Source organism: Gopherus evgoodei, chromosome 9 (assembly GCF_007399415.2).
Source record: "Gopherus evgoodei ecotype Sinaloan lineage chromosome 9, rGopEvg1_v1.p, whole genome shotgun sequence".
NCBI classification, from domain to species: domain Eukaryota; kingdom Metazoa; phylum Chordata; order Testudines; family Testudinidae; genus Gopherus; species Gopherus evgoodei.
In genome coordinates this window covers 56,737,931-56,756,798 of record NC_044330.1, presented here as the reverse complement: position 1 = coordinate 56,756,798, position 18,868 = coordinate 56,737,931, and the positions used below count along the sequence as shown (strand labels likewise).

The window sequence follows — 18,868 nt, the reverse complement described above, 5'->3', positions numbered from 1 at the left end:
CCACCACCCTGCAGTTCTCACTCCTGCCCCATGCTGGGCAAGGGGCAGCCCCATCCCCAGTGAGGCTATAGTGAGGGGCAGCAGCAGGGGAGGCCCACGTGATGGCAACCCTCCCCCCTACCCGTTATCCACCATAGGGGAGGAGTGGGGGCTTTCTGGACCTGAGAGAGTCCCTGGGAGCATGTGCAGTGACTGTGGTGCAGAGTGAGTGTGCTGCCGGGGGGGGAGAGGGGGGGAGAGAAGATGAGGGGTCCCTCCCCTGGAGCTTGCTGCTGCCAGTTGGGGGAAAGGAGTCCTCTCTGGCCCTAGCCCTGGGGCAGCCTGTCTGCACCCCAAGTTCCTTATCTCCAGCTCTGCTCTACCCCAGAGCCTGCGCCCCCAGCACCCCAAACCTGAGCATCCTCCTGCAGTGTGAACCCCTCATCTCCAGCCCCACTCCAGAGCCCTCACTTGAGGGGAAAAACATGCAACTTAAATATGGTGGTCAGTTTGGAGTATCATTGTGTTTAGCACAATACTTGATTATTTTACACCCTTTAAAGTATATAACTAGTCGTATACAGTGGGAATGTTCTTACTGTTTTCTCTGAATACTGTGTGGGTGCCTCAGTTTCCCCTATGCATTTCTCAAGGATCTAGATGGTGGGATATGGGAGTGTGATTGTTGTAGAGCCCTAGAGGGCCAGTGTGAAGCCATCTGCACAGAGAATGGCCAAAACCCTGTCTCCAGGCAACTGATGGCCTGGGCTGCTCTCCTGCAAGGTGCCAACTGAAGATGTTGGAGAACAAAGAAATCAGGTGGCCTCCTAATGCCTGGAAAAGAGACAAAGGCCAGAGGAGGGAGTGTCAGTGCCTGTGCGGACTTCTGGGAAGCGCATGGCGTGGAAGGGGATCCTGGGATGCTCTGGAACTATTCCATACAAAGCCATTCAGGACTCTGGGGGAGCCTCCTCTCTCTGAGCAGACTGTCTCCAGGGCAAGAAGCTTACACCTTCCTGGGTCTAACCTCAGAGCATTCAGCATGCCCTTCCACACCTTGCGCTTTCCACAGCGAGTCTGCCCAGGGAGGTCCTGGGGCAACCAGAGGTCCCTGCACCCCAACTCTGCAGTCAGACGTGACTCTCAGCCAGCCGGTAAAACAGAAAACTTATTAGATGACAGGACCATGGTCTAAAACAGAGCTTGTAGGTGCAGAAAACAGGACCCCTCAGTCAGGTCCATTTTGGGGGTTGGGGAGCCTAGACCCAAGTTCTGGGCCTCTCCCCATTTCCCCAGCCAGCTCCAAACTGACACTCCCTCCTCTGGCCTTTGTGTCTCTTCTGGACAAGGAGGCCACCTGATCTCTTTGTCCCCAACACCTTCAGTTGGCACCTTGCAGGGGAAACTGAGGCACCCACACAGTATTCAGAGAAAACATTAAGAATATTCACACTTCTTCACAACAGGTGCACAAAATATAATACTGTATATTGAAGCAGACAAGTGCTGCTTCTGACTTTCCACTTTTAATTGACCCTTGTAATCTTGTGGTGCCTATGCGTTGTAGCTTCATTTTATATCGGCTTACAGGGCGAGAGCGGGGAGGCACCACCATTTTGGGCACCACCAAAAATTATACAAACCTGCCGCCTATGCCGCCACTCCCCCATCAACTTTGCTTCTGCCTCTCGCCGAGCTGGAGTTCAGCAGTCAACAGGAGGGTGATCAGGGATCCATTTATCACGTCTACACTACACACGATAAATTGATCCCCGATAGATCGATCGGTACCCACCAATCCAGCAGGTAGTGTAGACCAGGGATAGGCAACCTGTGGCACATGTGCCAAAGGCAGCACATGAGCTGATTTTCAGTGGCACTCACACTGCCCGGGTCTTGGCCAGTGGTCTGGGTGGCTCTGCATTTTAATTTAATTTTAAACGAAGCTTCTTAAACATTTTAAAAACCTTATTTACTTTACATACAACAATAGTTTAGTTATATATTATAGACTTATAGAAAGAGACCTTCTTAAAACATTAAAATGTATTACTGGCACACAAAACCTTAAATTAGAATGAATAAATGAAAACTTGTCACACCGCTTCTGATAGGTTGCCAAGCCCTGGTGTAGATGTACCCTGAGCTTGGTTACTATTGGAGCATTGCAGGAACGTGTTTCTTCCATGATTTTCCCTGTGCTGCTAAACCAGGGAACAAGTAACCTCACCTCATAATTGAAGCTCATGGTGCAGATGACCCTGACATGTTCTGTTGCCACTAGTGTCAGAAATACCAAAAGATGCTGGGTTTTTCTTTTTGACCACAATCTTTGCTTCAGATTGATTTTACCATACCTTGCTTTCATTGCAGGCTGCAGTAAGATGTTACTGAGGCCACGGACAGCAGCAGAGATATCTGAGATTCTCAGGTAATTTACATCTTTTTAACTGATCTTTGCTATTTAGTGCTTCTGTTTTACCATCTCTGAATTCTGTCTTTGCTCTACTCCAACAACTTTCTCATATCATTTGATATTGCTACCAGATTTAATCAAGAAACCAAGTAATGTGCATGGAATGAGCAAATCCAGTCTAACTATGAAAGCTAGACCAAGAGAGCTTTCAGGTGGTTAGAGAAAGGAATGAGTTCCTAACTAGCAATATGATCACTGAGAACAACTAACAAATGTTATAAATGCCAAATGGGAAACAGCTGGCTCCTCAGAGCCACACACCTGTGGCCCTGATTAGAAAATCCTTAGTAGTAGTGTGTGGGGGTGTGTGTAGGGGGCAACGTCTCATCATTAGTGATTTCTCTGCTCCACTGAACTGACCTAATTGGAAACAGTGCCAGCTGCAGAAAAGGACAACCCTCAGAAGGTCACAACAGGCTCAGGCTGAAGGAGAAAAATAGCCAAAGGGGAAAAAGGAGATTAGGAGAACAAAAGGAAAATAAAATAAGAGATTCAAAATAAATCCTAAAAGAGAAACCTTTGGCCTGATGCCAGCTTCAAAGAGCTCCTGAACCTGAAGGTTTGATCCTGTATCCATTGAAGTCAATGACAATACTCCTCTCGATGTCACTGGGTGTAGAATCAAGCCCTAATTTAGCAGCAGTACACAGGCTTACCACTTGATGGTTCAGACAATTAAAGGTTGATCCCATTTTACAACAGTGTATGAACCCAATACCAGGTGTGTTACAGCAAAGTGTAAAGTGATCCTAAAACCTTCTACCATCAAGGTCTGCATTTATGAAATATTTCCTAGTACACTGCAGCTTTGTACACTTAATACAACTGGAACTTGCAGGATTCAGGATGTCTCTTGGTTCAGCAACAAAAGAACAGCATATTTTCCTAGTTCTAAAAGGTTTTCGAGGAGATTTTTAAAGTGCATTAGTTACAACAAGAGAAACTAAAAATATTTTTACATAACTAGATAGTCCTTATCCTGAGATGCATCACAGCTCTGTAAGAACTGATTGTGGCACTTTACCTTCTTGAAGGCCCCTTGCTAGTCAGCAGCTGTTCCTGATAGTATCTTGTATTCCCTCTAAGGGCCTGAATTGGCCTTCTGTTCTTAGTCCTTCCTTAATCCTCCACCCTGTTCATGTGTATGAGGTCTAAGCAGAGAATTAACTTAGACTGCAATTTTGGAATTAAATTGTAAACTCTGTGGAGCAGAGACCTGCCTTTTCACTTATTCTGTAAGATGCCCCACACACATCCATAGTGCTCTATAAATAAGGCTACGATGCACAGAAGTCACGGATTCCGTGACTTCCATAGGCCTTTGTGACATTTTCTAACCTGGGGCTGGAGCTCCCAGCCAGCCCTGCCCCCACAGCTCCCAGCCCTCACCCTGGTGGGGGGAACCCACAGCTGCCCAACTGTGGTGGGTGGCCGGTGGACCCCGCAGCTGCCCAACCATTTCGCACGGCAGGGGACCTCCCTGCAGCTGCCCAGCAATGGCAGGCAGCGGGGGAACTCCCTGTAGTTGCCCAGCGGGTGGCCGACAGATGCTGCAGTTGCCTAGCACTGGAGGATCTCCCTGCTGCTGCTCAGTCCCACAGGCAGGGGGCCCTGGAACTCCCACACACCGCTGTGCTGAGGGATCCGGGAGCCTCAGCAAAACCAAAATCCCATGCAATAAGGTGGAAAGAACACACAGCAGTGTGATAAAGATGTGCTAACAAAAGTAGCCACATGAACAATTAGTTTCTAAAAGGAGTTGAGTGCTGTTTGGGGTAAAAATATTGTATTGTACAACAAACTACAAAAAAGGGGATGGTCCTGCATTTATATTCCTTTATCCAAGGCCTATTGGCATCAGCAGGATTTGTGCTTTCTCACTCTCTATCTGAAACCGACCATTCATCTCAAATTCAGCTTTTAGGACTGAAACAATTTGCTTTAATGAGGATACCCAATTCATCCAACTGCATGTGAGAACAAATCTCCCAGAGGCATGAAGAAGGGAAGTGGGACATGGCTCTGAGCAGTGTGATTGCTGAACAATGTGTTCCCTTTCAGGTATTGTAACAAAAGGAAGCTGGCAGTAAACCCCCAGGGAGGTAACACTGGCCTTGTAGGGGGAAGCGTTCCTGTCTTTGATGAGATTATCATCTCCACAGCTCTGATGAACCAGGTCATCAGCTTCAACAGTGTGTCTGGTAAATATATTTCTTCTAATGTAAAAGGGCTCATCTTTTAATCCTGTGAAAGCTACCCTCCTTCTGAGAGGTGCTTAGTATAGTATCAGCAGGGATTCAAACCAGCAGCACCACCACGAGGAGGCAGCAGGGGCTTCCTGAATCCAGGATTCTTCTGATATTGTTTCTGATAGTACATGGAGACTAGGGGAAGGGAGAGGAGTACCTGCACTCATCTCAGTATCTGTTTAAGAAATCCAGATGGGATACTATCTGGATCTGATAGTAAAGGGTAGGACATAAATCACAGTGGTATTGAAGAAAGGATCTGCCAGGTTTATGGCCAGTCTGCACTGGCATTTGTGGAGGAGAGAAATGGAAAAAGTATGCATATGTGGTTGGACATGGGGAATGAGAAAATCTCTTGTTGATTTGAACATTTAAGTTCTTAAAAAGTTGAAGTAAGGGAAAATTAAAGGGAGAGAAATATTTGGTACCCCTGTGTTCCAGATACCAATCCAGGGCTTTCTCCTCCTGAAGTCAGTGTCAGAATTTCCATAGACTTCAGTAGGAGGGTGTAGCGATGCAGACTCACCCCTGCGGCACCTCCTGCTGGTTGTCTTGGGAAATAGCTCACCAGTCATTGGAGCACTCTCTGCAGGCCAGGTGTCCTGCCTGTCATTTAGCCCCCATGTCCCTCACAGGACCCCTGTGCCCCTTTAACTGGGTGCTGCCCCCTGGAAATACCCCAACAGTCTGGATCTCCCCTCCCAGGGAAACCCCCACCCACTATCCCCATTTCGCCTCAGTCTTGGCTACTGCCCAGTCTCCATCTAGTCCCTGTTCAAATTGTGGAGCAGACTGCAGTATAAGCCACTCATCACAGGCAAGGGGGGGTTCAGACCAGCTGCCTCTGCCTACCCATGGTCTGCCCTCTGCAACCCAGTACCTAATGGGCCTCATCAGGACTGCAGCCTGGGGCTTTCCTAGGCCAGAGCTTCCTAGCTCCCTTGGCCTTTCCCCAGCCCTGCTCCAATCTGGATTCCCTGCTTAGCACCTTGCAGCCAGGCCCTTCTCCCTCTACAGGCAGAGAGAGACTGCCTGGGCCTCTGGCTCACAGCCTTTTATAGGGGCCAGCTGGGCCTCATTGAGGCATGGCCCCAGTTGAGCCTACTTTCCCCCAATCAGCCCAGGCTTCTTGCCCCAGCCACAGCCCTCTCTTGGGCTGTTTCAAGCCTCGCAGGGCAGAAGTGGATAACCACCCTGCTACAGAGGGAGATAGAGTCATGAGAAGAATTGTTTTGGATTTGAATTGTACCATCAGGCTAGAAGTGTTGGAGAAAGGGGTGGTCCTAGTTGCTTACAGTTGTCCTGCATCTTTAGGAGACCATTTCTGTGTGTCAAATTGTAGCTTGATTCTTGTGTTTCAGGAATCCTTGTTTGCCAGGCTGGCTGTATTTTAGAGAACCTGAACCAGTATCTTGAGGAGCTGGACTTCATCATGCCACTTGACCTTGGAGCCAAGGGCAGCTGCCACATTGGTGGTAATGTGGCAACAAATGCAGGAGGCCTGAGGCTGTTGAGGTACGGCTCTCTCCGAGGGACAGTTCTGGGACTGGAAGTGGTAAGATGAATGTCTTGTAGCTGCTTTCTGTATCTGAACTTCCTTCCATCCTGTATCCATGCATCCGACGAAGTGGGTATTCACCCACGAAAGCTCATGCTCCAATACATCTGTTAGTCTGTAAGGTGCCACAGGACTCTTTGCTGCTTTTACTGATCCAGACTAACACAGCTACCTCTCTGATACCAAGCTGGGAGGGGTTGGAAGCACTTTGAAGGGTGGGATTAAAATTCAAAATAATCTTGATAAATTAGAGAATTGGTCAGTAATCAACAAGATGAAGTTTAATAAAGAGAAATACAAAGTTCTACACTTAGGAAGGAAAAATCAAATGCACAACTACAAAATAGGGCATAACTAGCTAGGTGGTAGTACTGCTGAATAGAATCAGGGGTTATAGTGGATCACTAATTGCATACGAGATAACAGTGTGATGCAGTTGTGAAAAAGGCTAATGTAATTCTAGGGTGTGTTAACAGGAGTGTGGTGTGTAAGATAGGGGAAATAGTTGTTCTGCTTTATTCAGCACTGATGAGGCCTCAGCTGGAGTAGTGTGTGTCCAGTTGTAGGCCCACACTTTGAGAGAGATGTGGATAAATTGAAGAGAGTCCAGAGCTAAGTTCCCTGTAAGTTCCTCACACATCACCTCCATATTGGTGCACATAACAAAATTCATTCTTCACATGGATCTAAAAAATTAGAGAGAACACTGGTCCAGAGGAGAGCAACAAAAATGATAAAAGGTTTAGATAACCCAGACTATGAGAAAAGGTTAAAAAAAACTGGGCATGTTTAGTCTTGAGAATTAAAGGCCGAGAGGGGGACCTGATAAGTCTTCCAGTATATGAAGAGCTGTTATAAAGGGGACTGTGGTCAATTCCCCATGTCCACTGAAGGGAGGACAAGAAGTAATGGGTGTTTCAGATTTCGGCCTGGTCTACACTAGCCTGTTATTTTGGAATTAGCCAAGTTAATTTGAAAAAAAAAAAAAAAAGTGATTCTGTCCACACGACCAAACTGGGATTTTTGATTTAAAGGGCTCTTTAATCCGATTTCTGTACTCCACCTCGGCAAGTGGAGTAGCACTTAAATTGAGGTCGCAATCCCGGGTTACAGGTATTGTGGACACAATTTGACATTATTGGCCTCCAGGAGCAATCCCAGAATGCTCCCTTGTGACCACTCTGGACAACACTCTTAACTCCGTTGCACTAGCCAGGTGGCAGAAAACCCCCTGGGAGCTTTTGAATTTCATTTCCTATTTGGTCACCATCAGCACAGGTGACCGTCAGCACAGTCCACCATCACAGGCGATCATGCAGAGTCCACCATCACAAGAGATCACACAGTCCTGGATTCGCAGTCGAGCTCCAGCCTGCTCCAAACGAGAGGCACTGGATCTCATTGCATGTTGGGGAGACGAGTCTGTTACGGCAGAACTACATTCCAAAAAAAGAATGCAAATACGTACACTAAAGTCTCCAGGGCCATGACTGAAAGAGGCTGCTCCAGGGACACAGAACAGTGTCGTACAAAAATCAAGGCGCTCAGGCAAGTGTACCAAAAATCCAGGGAGGCGAACGGTCGCTCTGTGTCACAGCCCCATACATTCCTCTTCTACCGTGAGGTGCATGCAATTATGGAGGGTGACACCACCGCTACCCCACCACTGTCTGTGGACACCTGCAAGGGGGGAGTTGCACAGAGCGAGGAGGAAGAGTCATTGGAGGATGAAGAGGAGGAGGAGGAGGACAGTGCACAGGCGGCAAGTGGGGAATGCATTTTCCCCCCTAGCCAGGAACTATTCTTAACACAGAAGCCAGTAGCCTCCCCCCACTCCTAAGATGGGCTCCCGGACCAGGACCCTGGAGAAGGTACTTCAGGTGAGCGGGAACCTGATCGGAGCCACGCGGTGGGGGGTAGGTGGAAAATGCAGCCTCGCTGGTCTGTTCACATTTAGTTTAAAGGGCTCATCCCTGCTCAGAGCCTCATCGGAGCCACGCAGTGGGTGCGGGGGTGGGGGAGAGGTGTTGTGTGAAGCGATCATCCCAGAGAGCCTGCAGTCCCTCCTTTTATGTGGCAAACCCACCAGGCATTGCTTGCTATGGGAAAGAGGGCCCAGCAGTTTGAAAGCATTGAAATGAATGTAGAAGAAGCAGAACCCCGTGTGCCCCTAGGCTGCCTGCAAGCTGAATTCTGTTGCCTGGCCATGTGATGGCTTACTCACACCAAAGTGTCCCCTTTGTTCTCTGAAATATATCTTTTAAAATACTACCCTCCTCTTTTCTCCTCCCGCAGGTGCAAATGTTTCAATGAGGCCCCTATCTACTTCATCCCAGAGGCTGGTCCGGATTAGAAGGCGGAAAAAACAAACTCGGGACGACATGTCCACCAAGCTCATGCAGTCCTCCCGCACTGATAGGGCCCAGCTGAATACATGGAGGCAAAATTTGCAGAGTCCTGTAAAGCAATACAGGAATATGAAGAGAGGAGGGACGCACACGATGCGAGCAGGCAAGACGCTGTGGTCAAGCTCATGGGGGAGCAAACTGACATGCTCCATTGTATGGTGGATCTAATGTAGGAAAGGCAACAAGACCACAGACTGCCGCTGCAGCCCATGTATGACCTTCCTCCTCCTCAGGTTCCATAGCCTCCTCACCCAGATGCCCAAGAACACAGCGGGGGAGGCTGTGAGGACCCACACACTCAACCCCAGAGGATCGCCCAAGCAGCAGAAAGCTGGCATATGCAAACTTTTGATTTGGTTTCTGGACATGTCCTTCCCTCCTCCTCCACCCCCCTAACCCAATATCCCCCGCCCATCCCCCAGTCTACCTTCTGATTTCTCTCAATGTGTTGTGCAACAAATAATAAAGAACAGTTTTAAAACAATTTTGACTTGATTTCCTTTCATATATTTATATAGGGGGCGGGTAACTTCAAGAGAAACAAACACAACTGCCACACCGTGCCCTGGCCAGTCATGAAACTGGCTTTCAAAGCTTATCTGATGCGCAGCATGTCCTACTGTGCTCTTCTAATCACCCTGTTGTCTGGCTGTGTGAAATTGGCCGCCAGGCGAGTTGCCTCAACCTCCCACCCTGCTATAAACGTCTCCCCCTTACTCTCACAGATATTGTGGAGCCACAACAAGCAGCAATTACAATTGAAATATTGGTTGTGCTGAGATCTAACAGAGTTAGTAAGCTGCACCAGTGCGCTTTCAAACATCCAAAAGCACATTCTGTCACCATTCTGCACTTGCTCAGCCTATAGTTGAACTGCTCCTTACTACTGTCCAGGGTGCCTGTGTATGGCTTCATGAGCCATGGCATTAAGGGGTAGGCTGGGTCCCTGAGGATAACTATAGGCATTTCAACATCCCCAACACTAATTTTCTGGTCTGGGAAGTAAGTTGTTCAAACAGACCAGAGTTCCTGAAGATGTGAGCATCATGCACCTTTCCTGGCCATCCCATGTTGATGTCAGTGAAATGTCCCTTGTGATCCACCAGTGTTTGCAGCACCATGGAAAAGGACCCCTTGCGGTTTATGTATTGGCCGCCCTGTTGTGCCGGGGCCAAGATAGGGATATGTGTTCCATCCATCGCCCCACTGCAGTTAGGAAACCCCAGTGCATTAAAGCCACCCACAGTGGTCTGCACATTTTCCAAAGTCGCTACCCTTGATAGCATCTGGTCAATGATTGCATTGGCTACTTGCAGCACAGCAGCCCCCACAGTAGATTTGCCCACTCCAAACTGATTCCCGACTGACCGGTAGCTGTCAGGCATTGCAAGCTTCCACAGTGCTGTGGCCACCCGCTTCTCAACTGTGAGGGCTGCTCTCATTTTGATGTCTCTGCGCTTCAGGGCAGGGAACAGCAAGTCACAAAGTTCCATGAAAGTGGCCCTACACATACAAAAGTTTCTCAGCCACTGGGAATCATCCCAGACCTGCAACACTATGTGGTCCCACCAGTCTGTGCTTGTTTCCTGAGCCCAGAATTGGCGTTCCACAGTATGCACCTGGCCCAACGCCACCATGATCTCCCAATCGCCACATGCCGTGCTTCTAGTAACATCTGTGTCCATGTCCTCATCAGTATAGTAATCGCACTGTCATCGCTTCGTCGCCCCGTTTTGCAGGTACTGCACATACTGCTGGATAATGCATGAGGTATTTACAATGGTCAAAACTGCAGCGGAGATCTGAGTGGGCTCCGTGCTTGCCGCACTATGGTGCCTGCAGGGGTAATCCTGGAAAAAGGGCGCGAAATGTAGGAGAGCTGTTTGGTTCAAGATGGCTGATAAAAGGTGGCAAATGGTTGTCTTCTGTAGCTTTCACGGAGTCAGGAAGCTCGCTAGAGCTGCAAGAGTGGGAGAGCAGAGTTTGCAGTGGAAGCTGCAGCTCAGTTCACGATGGCCGAAAAACGGCGGGGAATTGTTGCTGTCTGTAGCTTCCACAGGAGCCCAGGGCCAACAACATGGAAAAAGCAGCGGAAGCTGTGCAGCTCAGTTCATGATGGCCAAAAAACGGCAGGGAATTGTTGGCTTCGGTAGCTTGCACGCGAGCCCGGGACAGACAACATGGAAAAATTAGCTAGCGATGCAAGAACGGGAGAGCAGAGTTTGCAGCAGAAGCTGTTCTGCTTGGTTCACAGTAGCTGAAAAAAGGCGGGAAATGGTTAGATAAAAGAGTAGATAGAAAGACGAGAAGATATGCGAGGTGGATTCATAGTACCAGGAGACAGGCGGTGCACCATACTGCATTGTCTGCTGACAGTATGGTGTCTGCCGTAGCTTTCCCGGAGGGAGGAACAAGTGACAGCACAGACCCAAAAACACCCGCAAGAATGTTTTTGCCCCATCATGCACTGGGAGCTTAACCTACAATTCCAATGGGCGGCAGAGACTATGGGAACTGTGGGATAGCTTCCCACAGTGCACCACTCTGACATTTGATGCTAGCCTTGGTACTGTGGATGCACTCCGCCGAATTCAGGCACTTTAGTGGGGACACACAACACCGAATGTATAAAATCGCTTCCGAAAATTCGAATAGAATAAGTTTGAATTAATTTCGTACTGTAGACATATCCTTAGGTTGGAGTTAGAAAGTTTTTCCTCTTCTCTAAGAGTAGTTAAGCACTGGAAAAGGCTTCCAAGAGAGGTTATGGAATCTCCATCATTGTCCTACCTGTTCTTAAAACCCTTCAAACACCTGTCAGGGATATAGTTTAGGTTTACTTGTGTGATGGGTTGTCCCTGGGGTGCTGCCTGGAACTGGCATACCACTGAGCCCTCTGACCCAGCAGCCTGGGTTCCCTCTCACACTTAGCTGCTTTGACAAGCTGCTAAGCCCTCTAGCCTGCACTTTCACCAGCATTCATACAGGTAGGGACACACCCAGCTGCAGTTACATGCAGGCTCTCTAACCACCAGCTTCCCAGCCTAGGACCACAGAGCAGTACCGTCCTGCCCTGGTCAATCTGGCAAGTATATGGGTTTAATGCCCAGTCCGTCTCTCCCTCAATGTGAAGAGCACCATGCACACTTGTGGTAACCAAGACACCTTAGATGCACACTGGTTTGGATTAAAACATAAAATAAGTTTATTAACTACAAAAGATAGATTTTAAGTGATAGCAAACAGATCAAAGCAGATTACCTAGTACATAAACAAAAACAAAAAAGTTGAGTTTAACATATAGATAGTAGTATATGAATTGGCAAATTTTCACCCTGAGTGATAAACAGGCTGGCAGATTCTTAAGGCACAAGCTGCTTTTGCTTAGCAGCTTTGGTTTCCTAGGTTTTCATACGCAGGCTAGAAATCCCTTTAGCCTGGGACCATCACTTCCACCAGTTCAGTCCAAGTATTGCATCCAATTTTGGGCCCCCAGTTACAGAAAGGATGTGGACAAATTGGAGAGAATCCAGCAGAAGGCAGCAAAAATGATTACGGGGCTGGGACACATGACTTACAAGGAGAGGCTGAGGGAACTGGGGTTATTTAGTCTGCAGAAAAGAAGAGTGAGGGGGGATTTGATAGCAGCCTTCAATTACCTGAAAGGGAATTCTAAGAGGATGGAGCTAGGCTGTTCTCAGTGGTGGCAGATGACAGAACAAGAAGCAGTGGTCTCAGTTTGCAGTGGGGGAGGTCTAAGTTGGATATTAGGAAAAACTATTTCACTAGGAGGGTGGTGAAGCACTGGAATGGGTTACCTTGGGAAGTGGTGAAATCTCTATCTTTAGAGGTTTTTAAGGCCTGGCTTGACAAAGCCCTGGTTGGGATGATTTAGTTGGTGTTGGTCCTGCTTTGAGCAGGGGATTGGACTAGATGACCTCCTGAGGTCTCTTCCAACCCTCATCTTCTATGATTCTATGATATAAGGCTGAGGCAGACACCGTGCATGGAAAATGTCAGTGCGAACTATTAAGGTTTGGCAAAATAGGTGGTGCTACCAGCCTATTAGTGAAGTTCAGTTAAAACACAGAAAAGTCTTGGCTGAATGTCTTGTAGTTCTATTAGGCTGTAAAATAGTCAGCTTACTTCTGAAAGTCCTGGTGTTTGGAACATTTAAAGATAGACTGAAAAATTCACTAGTATGTTTATTGTAAAGAACAGTATTGGCGGGGGAAAGGATTACATGACCCAGGTGGTCTTTTTCATCTCTCAGGTGTCTAAGAAGTCAAGGTAATATTTAACTAGAGCATATCTGTTACAAACCCATCCAATCTTGGTTTAAGGGCTCAAATGATGGAGAACTTACTACTTCTGATGATTAATTACCCTCACTGTTTCAAAATTGGCACTTTACTTTCATTGGTTCCATCAGCTGTCCTAAGCTAAAAACTACATACAGTGGCTGATCATGTCCATTGGAGAAAGATCACTGATTGGTATGAAAAACAATCTGTTCTTATTAGTGTAACTGTTCCTTGCTTTTCATGCTACACATGAGCAGAGCATGTACCACTAAGGAAGAGAGGAATTTGGTGGAGCAAAATGGGCACCATGTTGATGAGAGAAAGCTCTCCCTGTCCAAGGCTATGTGGAAGAAGTGATAGGGAAAAAGTGTGAGGAGGGACAACAATTAGAAAAGGAAAAAATAATTTAACCACATTGCAGCACTGAGAGGTAGAGCCCTGCAAATTCCGCAGACCATTTTTGTGGATCAGATGTTTCCGTGCTGGGCTCTCTTGAGAGGTTTGCTGCAGCTTCTTATCATCTTGTCTCTTCACACCAGCTCATCACCTGTGTGTATTTGCGTAATGAAGGGTTTATCAGTATTGTTTCTTTGTCCTCTGCCAGGTCCTGGCTGATGGCTCCATTCTGAACTGCTTGGCTTCTCTGCGGAAGGATAATACTGGCTATGATCTGAAGCAGCTTTTCATTGGGTCAGAGGGGACTTTGGGGATCATTACTGCTGTCTCTATCCTCTGTCCACGGAAACCCAAGTCTGTGAATCTGGTCTTCTTAGGTAGGCTCTGTCCCTCTCTCATTCTCTAGCAGTGGTGTTGGTAACCAGAAACAATATGCAATGGTGTTCATACAGTATCAGAGGACCAAGAGACTGATTTGGGATATATTATTGGAGATGAAGCTGCCCTGTGATCCTGGGGGCTGGTTTTTAATAATTTGACTGGTGAAACCAGTGACAGAAGAGGCCGGGAAAGAGTGAGAATTGAGAGAGAAGGTACAAGTCAGTAAACTGCTGTAAACCATCAACTTGATTTTATTTCTAATAATAAAATGTTTGAGAGAGTTTTTTGATGTGTATTAAAATACTTGTGGTCATTGGGATTTAGCAAAACTCTCTTATCTGTGGTATTCCTGTCATCATGCCATTTGAGCTTTAGCTTAGCTCTGGCAGGCAAAATGTCATTCACAGGTAAAAAATGTTAAGTAGAAGTGGAGAAGGGAAGGGACCCAGTGTTTAGCTGTGCTGGTTATATTTTGCCTCACCACCCTTCTGGCCCAGACAGATAAGTGGGGAATAGAGATACGGTGCCCTAAACATCTTGATAGGATCCAAGATGTCCTGTTTTCTAAAAATTATTGGCATGAAAAAGACCAGTCTGGTAAGAGTTGCACCTGCATGGTCTACGCTAAACATTTGCCATCACAAACATTTCTAACAGCGTTCTATGTAGCACACATCATTAATTATTATTTACTGGACCCTGGACAAACTGTTTTGAGGGGGCAGTATTTTTTAGTATGCTAGCAGTTTTAATTTTCTCTGTGCTGTTTGTTGTCTGTGGAAAGGTTGTCAGAGTTTCTCTCAGGTTCTTGGAACTTTCACTACCTGCAAAGGCATGCTGGGAGAGATCCTGTCTGCATACGAATTCATGGATGACAAGTGCATGAAATTGGTTGAGAACCACCTCAAATTGTCCAACCCAGTGACAGGTACTAGAATTAATGTACTGTGCATAGACAGGTGTTCTGGAGTATAAGGCTGTGCTATGAACCCAAGTATCTTGATGTTTTATTGTGCTGTTGAAAAAGACATAATATCTTCTGGGGATTTCTTTTGGGAGGAGGTAGGGAATGCTGGGCTAAATACTTAGCTGATCTAAAGAAAGGTCTCTCCAAAGGTGAGAAGGGAGTCCAGTATCCAGGTTCACTGACGTCTGGACTTCCCACACTGTTCCACCACTGCACTCCAACCCTGCCATGGAGCAGCTAGTCTCCTGCCTAGGACAAGAGAAGTGTTCAACCTGTATGTTCAGTTATTGAGGGGTCTCTCCAGAGATAGCAAAAAGACAGCTTTTCATAGGGACTGTGTCTAGTCCCTTGGAGTAGGAAGGAAGCAGCAACCTAATAAATAACGTGAATAAATTCCAGTAACATTATAACATAATTTATCACTGAGCAAACTTCCCTATCTCCCCAGCTTAGTCCCCTGAGACATTCAAACAAACATCACATGAAACATAATTTTTTTGTATGGGGGAGGGGGAATTTTATTTGAAATTATTGGCCCCATCTCAACAGCAGCTGCTACAATAAAGAGTGATTAAAACAAGGGCAGTGCATAGAGCATCTAATGTAGCATCAAGGCTATAGAGTAGCAGAGAGGGATTCCTCAGAGGGAACCTACGTGAAATGCAGCAGGAAAGGGCAATTTCCAGAATTTTGGACTTTATTTACATTGGTTAACTGGAAGGAAGCAGTAGATAAGCTGTATGCCTTGTGGCAGAGTTTATTTCCGTACAAATGGAAAGTATCACTCTGAAACACTCTCAAACACAAAGCAGATACTTTGACAAGATCAAAAATATTTGCAGAATTTCCAACTCTTGGGGACATAACATCCGTTGTGCTCTGTCTAGAGCTCGCTGCAGTCTAGCCAATGCAGAGTGCAGAGCAGCTGTTCGTGAGGGAATCTTCCCACATATCCCAGCTCTGGAGGCATTCACAGCTATTTCACTCCTGCCTTGGCCAGCAGAATTCTTATAGGGAATGGTGAAAGGATGCTGAAGGTTGGGAAGATCAGTTATCTCAGCCCTCTACTTTATACAAAAGGAGTCACTGTAGAGAATATTCTCAAAATGACCTTTTAATAATCTGAATTAAATCCCTATCTTCTGCTACTGGCTGTTCTCTTGTTCTGTCCTTTCTCGTTTCCAGGAAACCCCTTTTATATTTTAATTGAAACATCAGGCTCCAATTCTGTACATGATGAAGAAAAGCTGAACAACTTCTTGGAACATGTCATGGCCTCTGGTTTGGTGACTGATGGGACTGTGGCCACAGAGGATAAGAAAATAAAGGTGATTCACCCTCCAACATAAACACTCATTGAATCATTCTCTATTTGGGTTTGTACTTTATATTGATGAATGGTTAAACAGTTTGTTCTGTGGCTTAGGAATTCTCAAGTCACTTGACATCAGGAGGAAAAGTTGTAGCTTGTTTATATGGTGAAACATATGCCAATATTTTTTTTGGCTGTTTTGCAATGTTCTACCAACATTTTCCTTATGGCCCTCTCTTGTGGTGTTAATGTGGAGGTGCTGAATTGTCTTTCTCTAGACATGCAATTTTGCTTGAGCACAAAGTAGTAGAGAAATTCCTCATTTTCTTATAGAGCAAAACAAAACGATAGAGAGAGGCTGACAGGTGATGGAGGCAGAATAACCCTATTCCTCTGTAGAAGTGGGAAGATTTGCAGTGCTGGACTACACCCTGACCCTCAGTTCCTTGGAATATGTTACAGCGGTGTGTATAGTGGAAGATCTTGCATTGGACTGGACCACCTGTCTCTCAGTCTCAGCGGCATGTTGCACTCATGTATGGGAAGCAAATTTTGGGTACTAGCATGGAGCTGAGATGATTATTATTTACATTACAGGAACCTCTAGGGTCCTATATTAGGGCCCTATTGTGCCAAGCACTGTATCAGCACATAACAGAGATGCTGCCATCCCAAGGAGTTTACAATTTAAGTACAAGACAAGAGACAACAGATAGATACAGCAAACGAACAGGAGAGTACAAGGAAACAGTGAGATGCTCCTGGTCACTGTGATAAGCGGTGGTCATTGCACACCAGTTGCCTGACCACTATGGTTTTTTGTTGCCTTGTTGACAGTGGAGAGTTTTAAAGAGGACAGTGAGGTGGCTTTTTGGATGTTTATGGGGAGATGCTTCCATAGTCTTCCCCTTCCCTCACAGCCAATGCACTGGCAGGAGATCTAAGTATTGACTCTAGACAGAAAATTAGCCATTCTAAAACATCCAGGAAAATGAAATTATATGTTTTCTCCTTTCTCTGAGACAGGATTTAAACACACTCAAAGTTAGATTGGAGCCCTGTATTTAGAGCCAGAGACTGCTGTGGGTCAAGGCTGAGATGGTTTGTATGGGGCTCAGATAGCAGGGTGCTGGTAAGGCAGGACTGAGATGCATGGGAACCAAAGACTGCAGTAGCAGGATACTGAGCAAGTCAGTTATTTTAACCAGTACTGCTTTATCTGAAATTGCTGAATTTAGAGACCTCATGCATAGTTCCACCATATGATGGTGCCAATTTGCCAAACAAATATAAATTGATATTTCCGAGAGCTGTAAGATAATACATATCCAAAGGGAGGACGTAAGGCCATCACAGTAGCTCATATAGTTGGATAACAGTTCCCTGCCCCTCTGCCCCCCATCGTCAAACTTCATGAAGAGTGAAATCTGATGTATTTGGTTTATTTTAATTTGCTCTCTCCACTTTATCGTTTTTGATCCAATGAACTACAGATGTTGTGGTCTCTGAGGGAGCGGATCACAGAGGCCCTAACTCATGATGGCTGTGTTTACAAATATGACCTCTCACTCCCTGTGGAGAGACTATATGACCTTGTGATTGATACCAGGGCTCGACTGGGCAAGACTGCCAAGAATGTGGTTGGCTATGGCCATCTAGGTGAGTTGGGAAACATTACGGATTTCCTTTTGTAGCTTAGCTTCTAAGAAATGGAAACTAGATGTTATTGGCTGACTGAGAGCTATAGCTCTAGTTGGAGCTGTGAGGATTTGTTGGAATCCACTAATTTCAGACATGATCCCTATGCTAATGGAAAAATTGACTTCATAACATTAACAATCTGTAGCACAGTATAAGAAGTTATTCAAAGAGATGTTGCCTTGTAGCTCTTTATCCAATGTTTTGGGTAGATTTTATTGGGCAATAAGTTTGATCTGCACAGTCAAATAATAAATGTTAGTGTTTGGTAGAAACCACTGTCCTCGTTAGAGAGAGTAGCAATATTTGTAAACCAATTATGGCTGAGCCATTAACCACCAGAAAAAAGTGATTAAAATAATGCAATTGAGTAAAAAAGAACTTGGAATTTTTAAAGGGATATTTTGAAATTTATGTAGTGAAACTTGACTCCGGAGACAGACAAATGGATTGCTTAACAGAGCTGAGCTATCATTAGAAGTGGAGCAGTGTTAAGCACTCTCTATTTGAAGATATTTCATAGCAGTGGCTTTAAACAGGAGGTTGCTTAATAAAGGTTGTCTTTTGTACACATTTGACTATATTGACGATTTAGTTGGTGTTGGTCCTTCTTTGAGCAGGGGATTGGACTAGATGACCTCCTGAGGTCTCTTCCAACCCTAATATTCTATGATTCTATGATTTAACAAAGAATTATTATTTTTAATTCTACGTCTTAATATAAAGAGTCATGTCCCTTTTGGGAGAGCTCTTTTCTTCCAAAGTGAACACGAATCACTAAAAACTTCAGATTTATCTTGACTCCCAAATAGTCAATAGATATTTAGATGTTAATCAAAGATCGTTATTCAGAGGCAGTCCAAAAGAAAACAACTCTATTAATGAGCTACATTTAAATGGTTGCACAAATATAATTGGAAGAGATTGAATCATGTGGTATCGGTAAATCAAAATGTCACAGTCCTAATGAAGTAACTTTAGATAAACCTTTGCCACAAGAAATATTATGGCTGAAGTTCTAAAAGCACAAAATCAGGAAATGGAAAGTTATTTTTACTCTACATTGTGAGGGCTTTCTGATGGACTATACTTCTTTGAGATGGCACAAGAGCTAGGAAATATTCTGAGTTATTCAAGCAC

General features: G+C 45.7%; 1 protein-coding gene across 1 annotated transcript in view; it reads left to right on the top strand.

The window, feature by feature from the left end:
* D2HGDH (D-2-hydroxyglutarate dehydrogenase) overlaps window positions 1-18,868 on the top strand; it is a 31,474-nt gene that overhangs the window by 8,427 nt on the left and 4,179 nt on the right. The window contains exons 3-9 of the mRNA XM_030576626.1: window positions 2,353-2,410; window positions 4,517-4,656; window positions 6,066-6,259; window positions 13,579-13,747; window positions 14,536-14,679; window positions 15,904-16,046; window positions 17,524-17,689. Of these exons, the coding sequence (XP_030432486.1) occupies window positions 2,353-2,410; window positions 4,517-4,656; window positions 6,066-6,259; window positions 13,579-13,747; window positions 14,536-14,679; window positions 15,904-16,046; window positions 17,524-17,689 (1,014 nt within the window). The remainder of the gene's footprint in view (window positions 1-2,352; window positions 2,411-4,516; window positions 4,657-6,065; window positions 6,260-13,578; window positions 13,748-14,535; window positions 14,680-15,903; window positions 16,047-17,523; window positions 17,690-18,868) is intronic.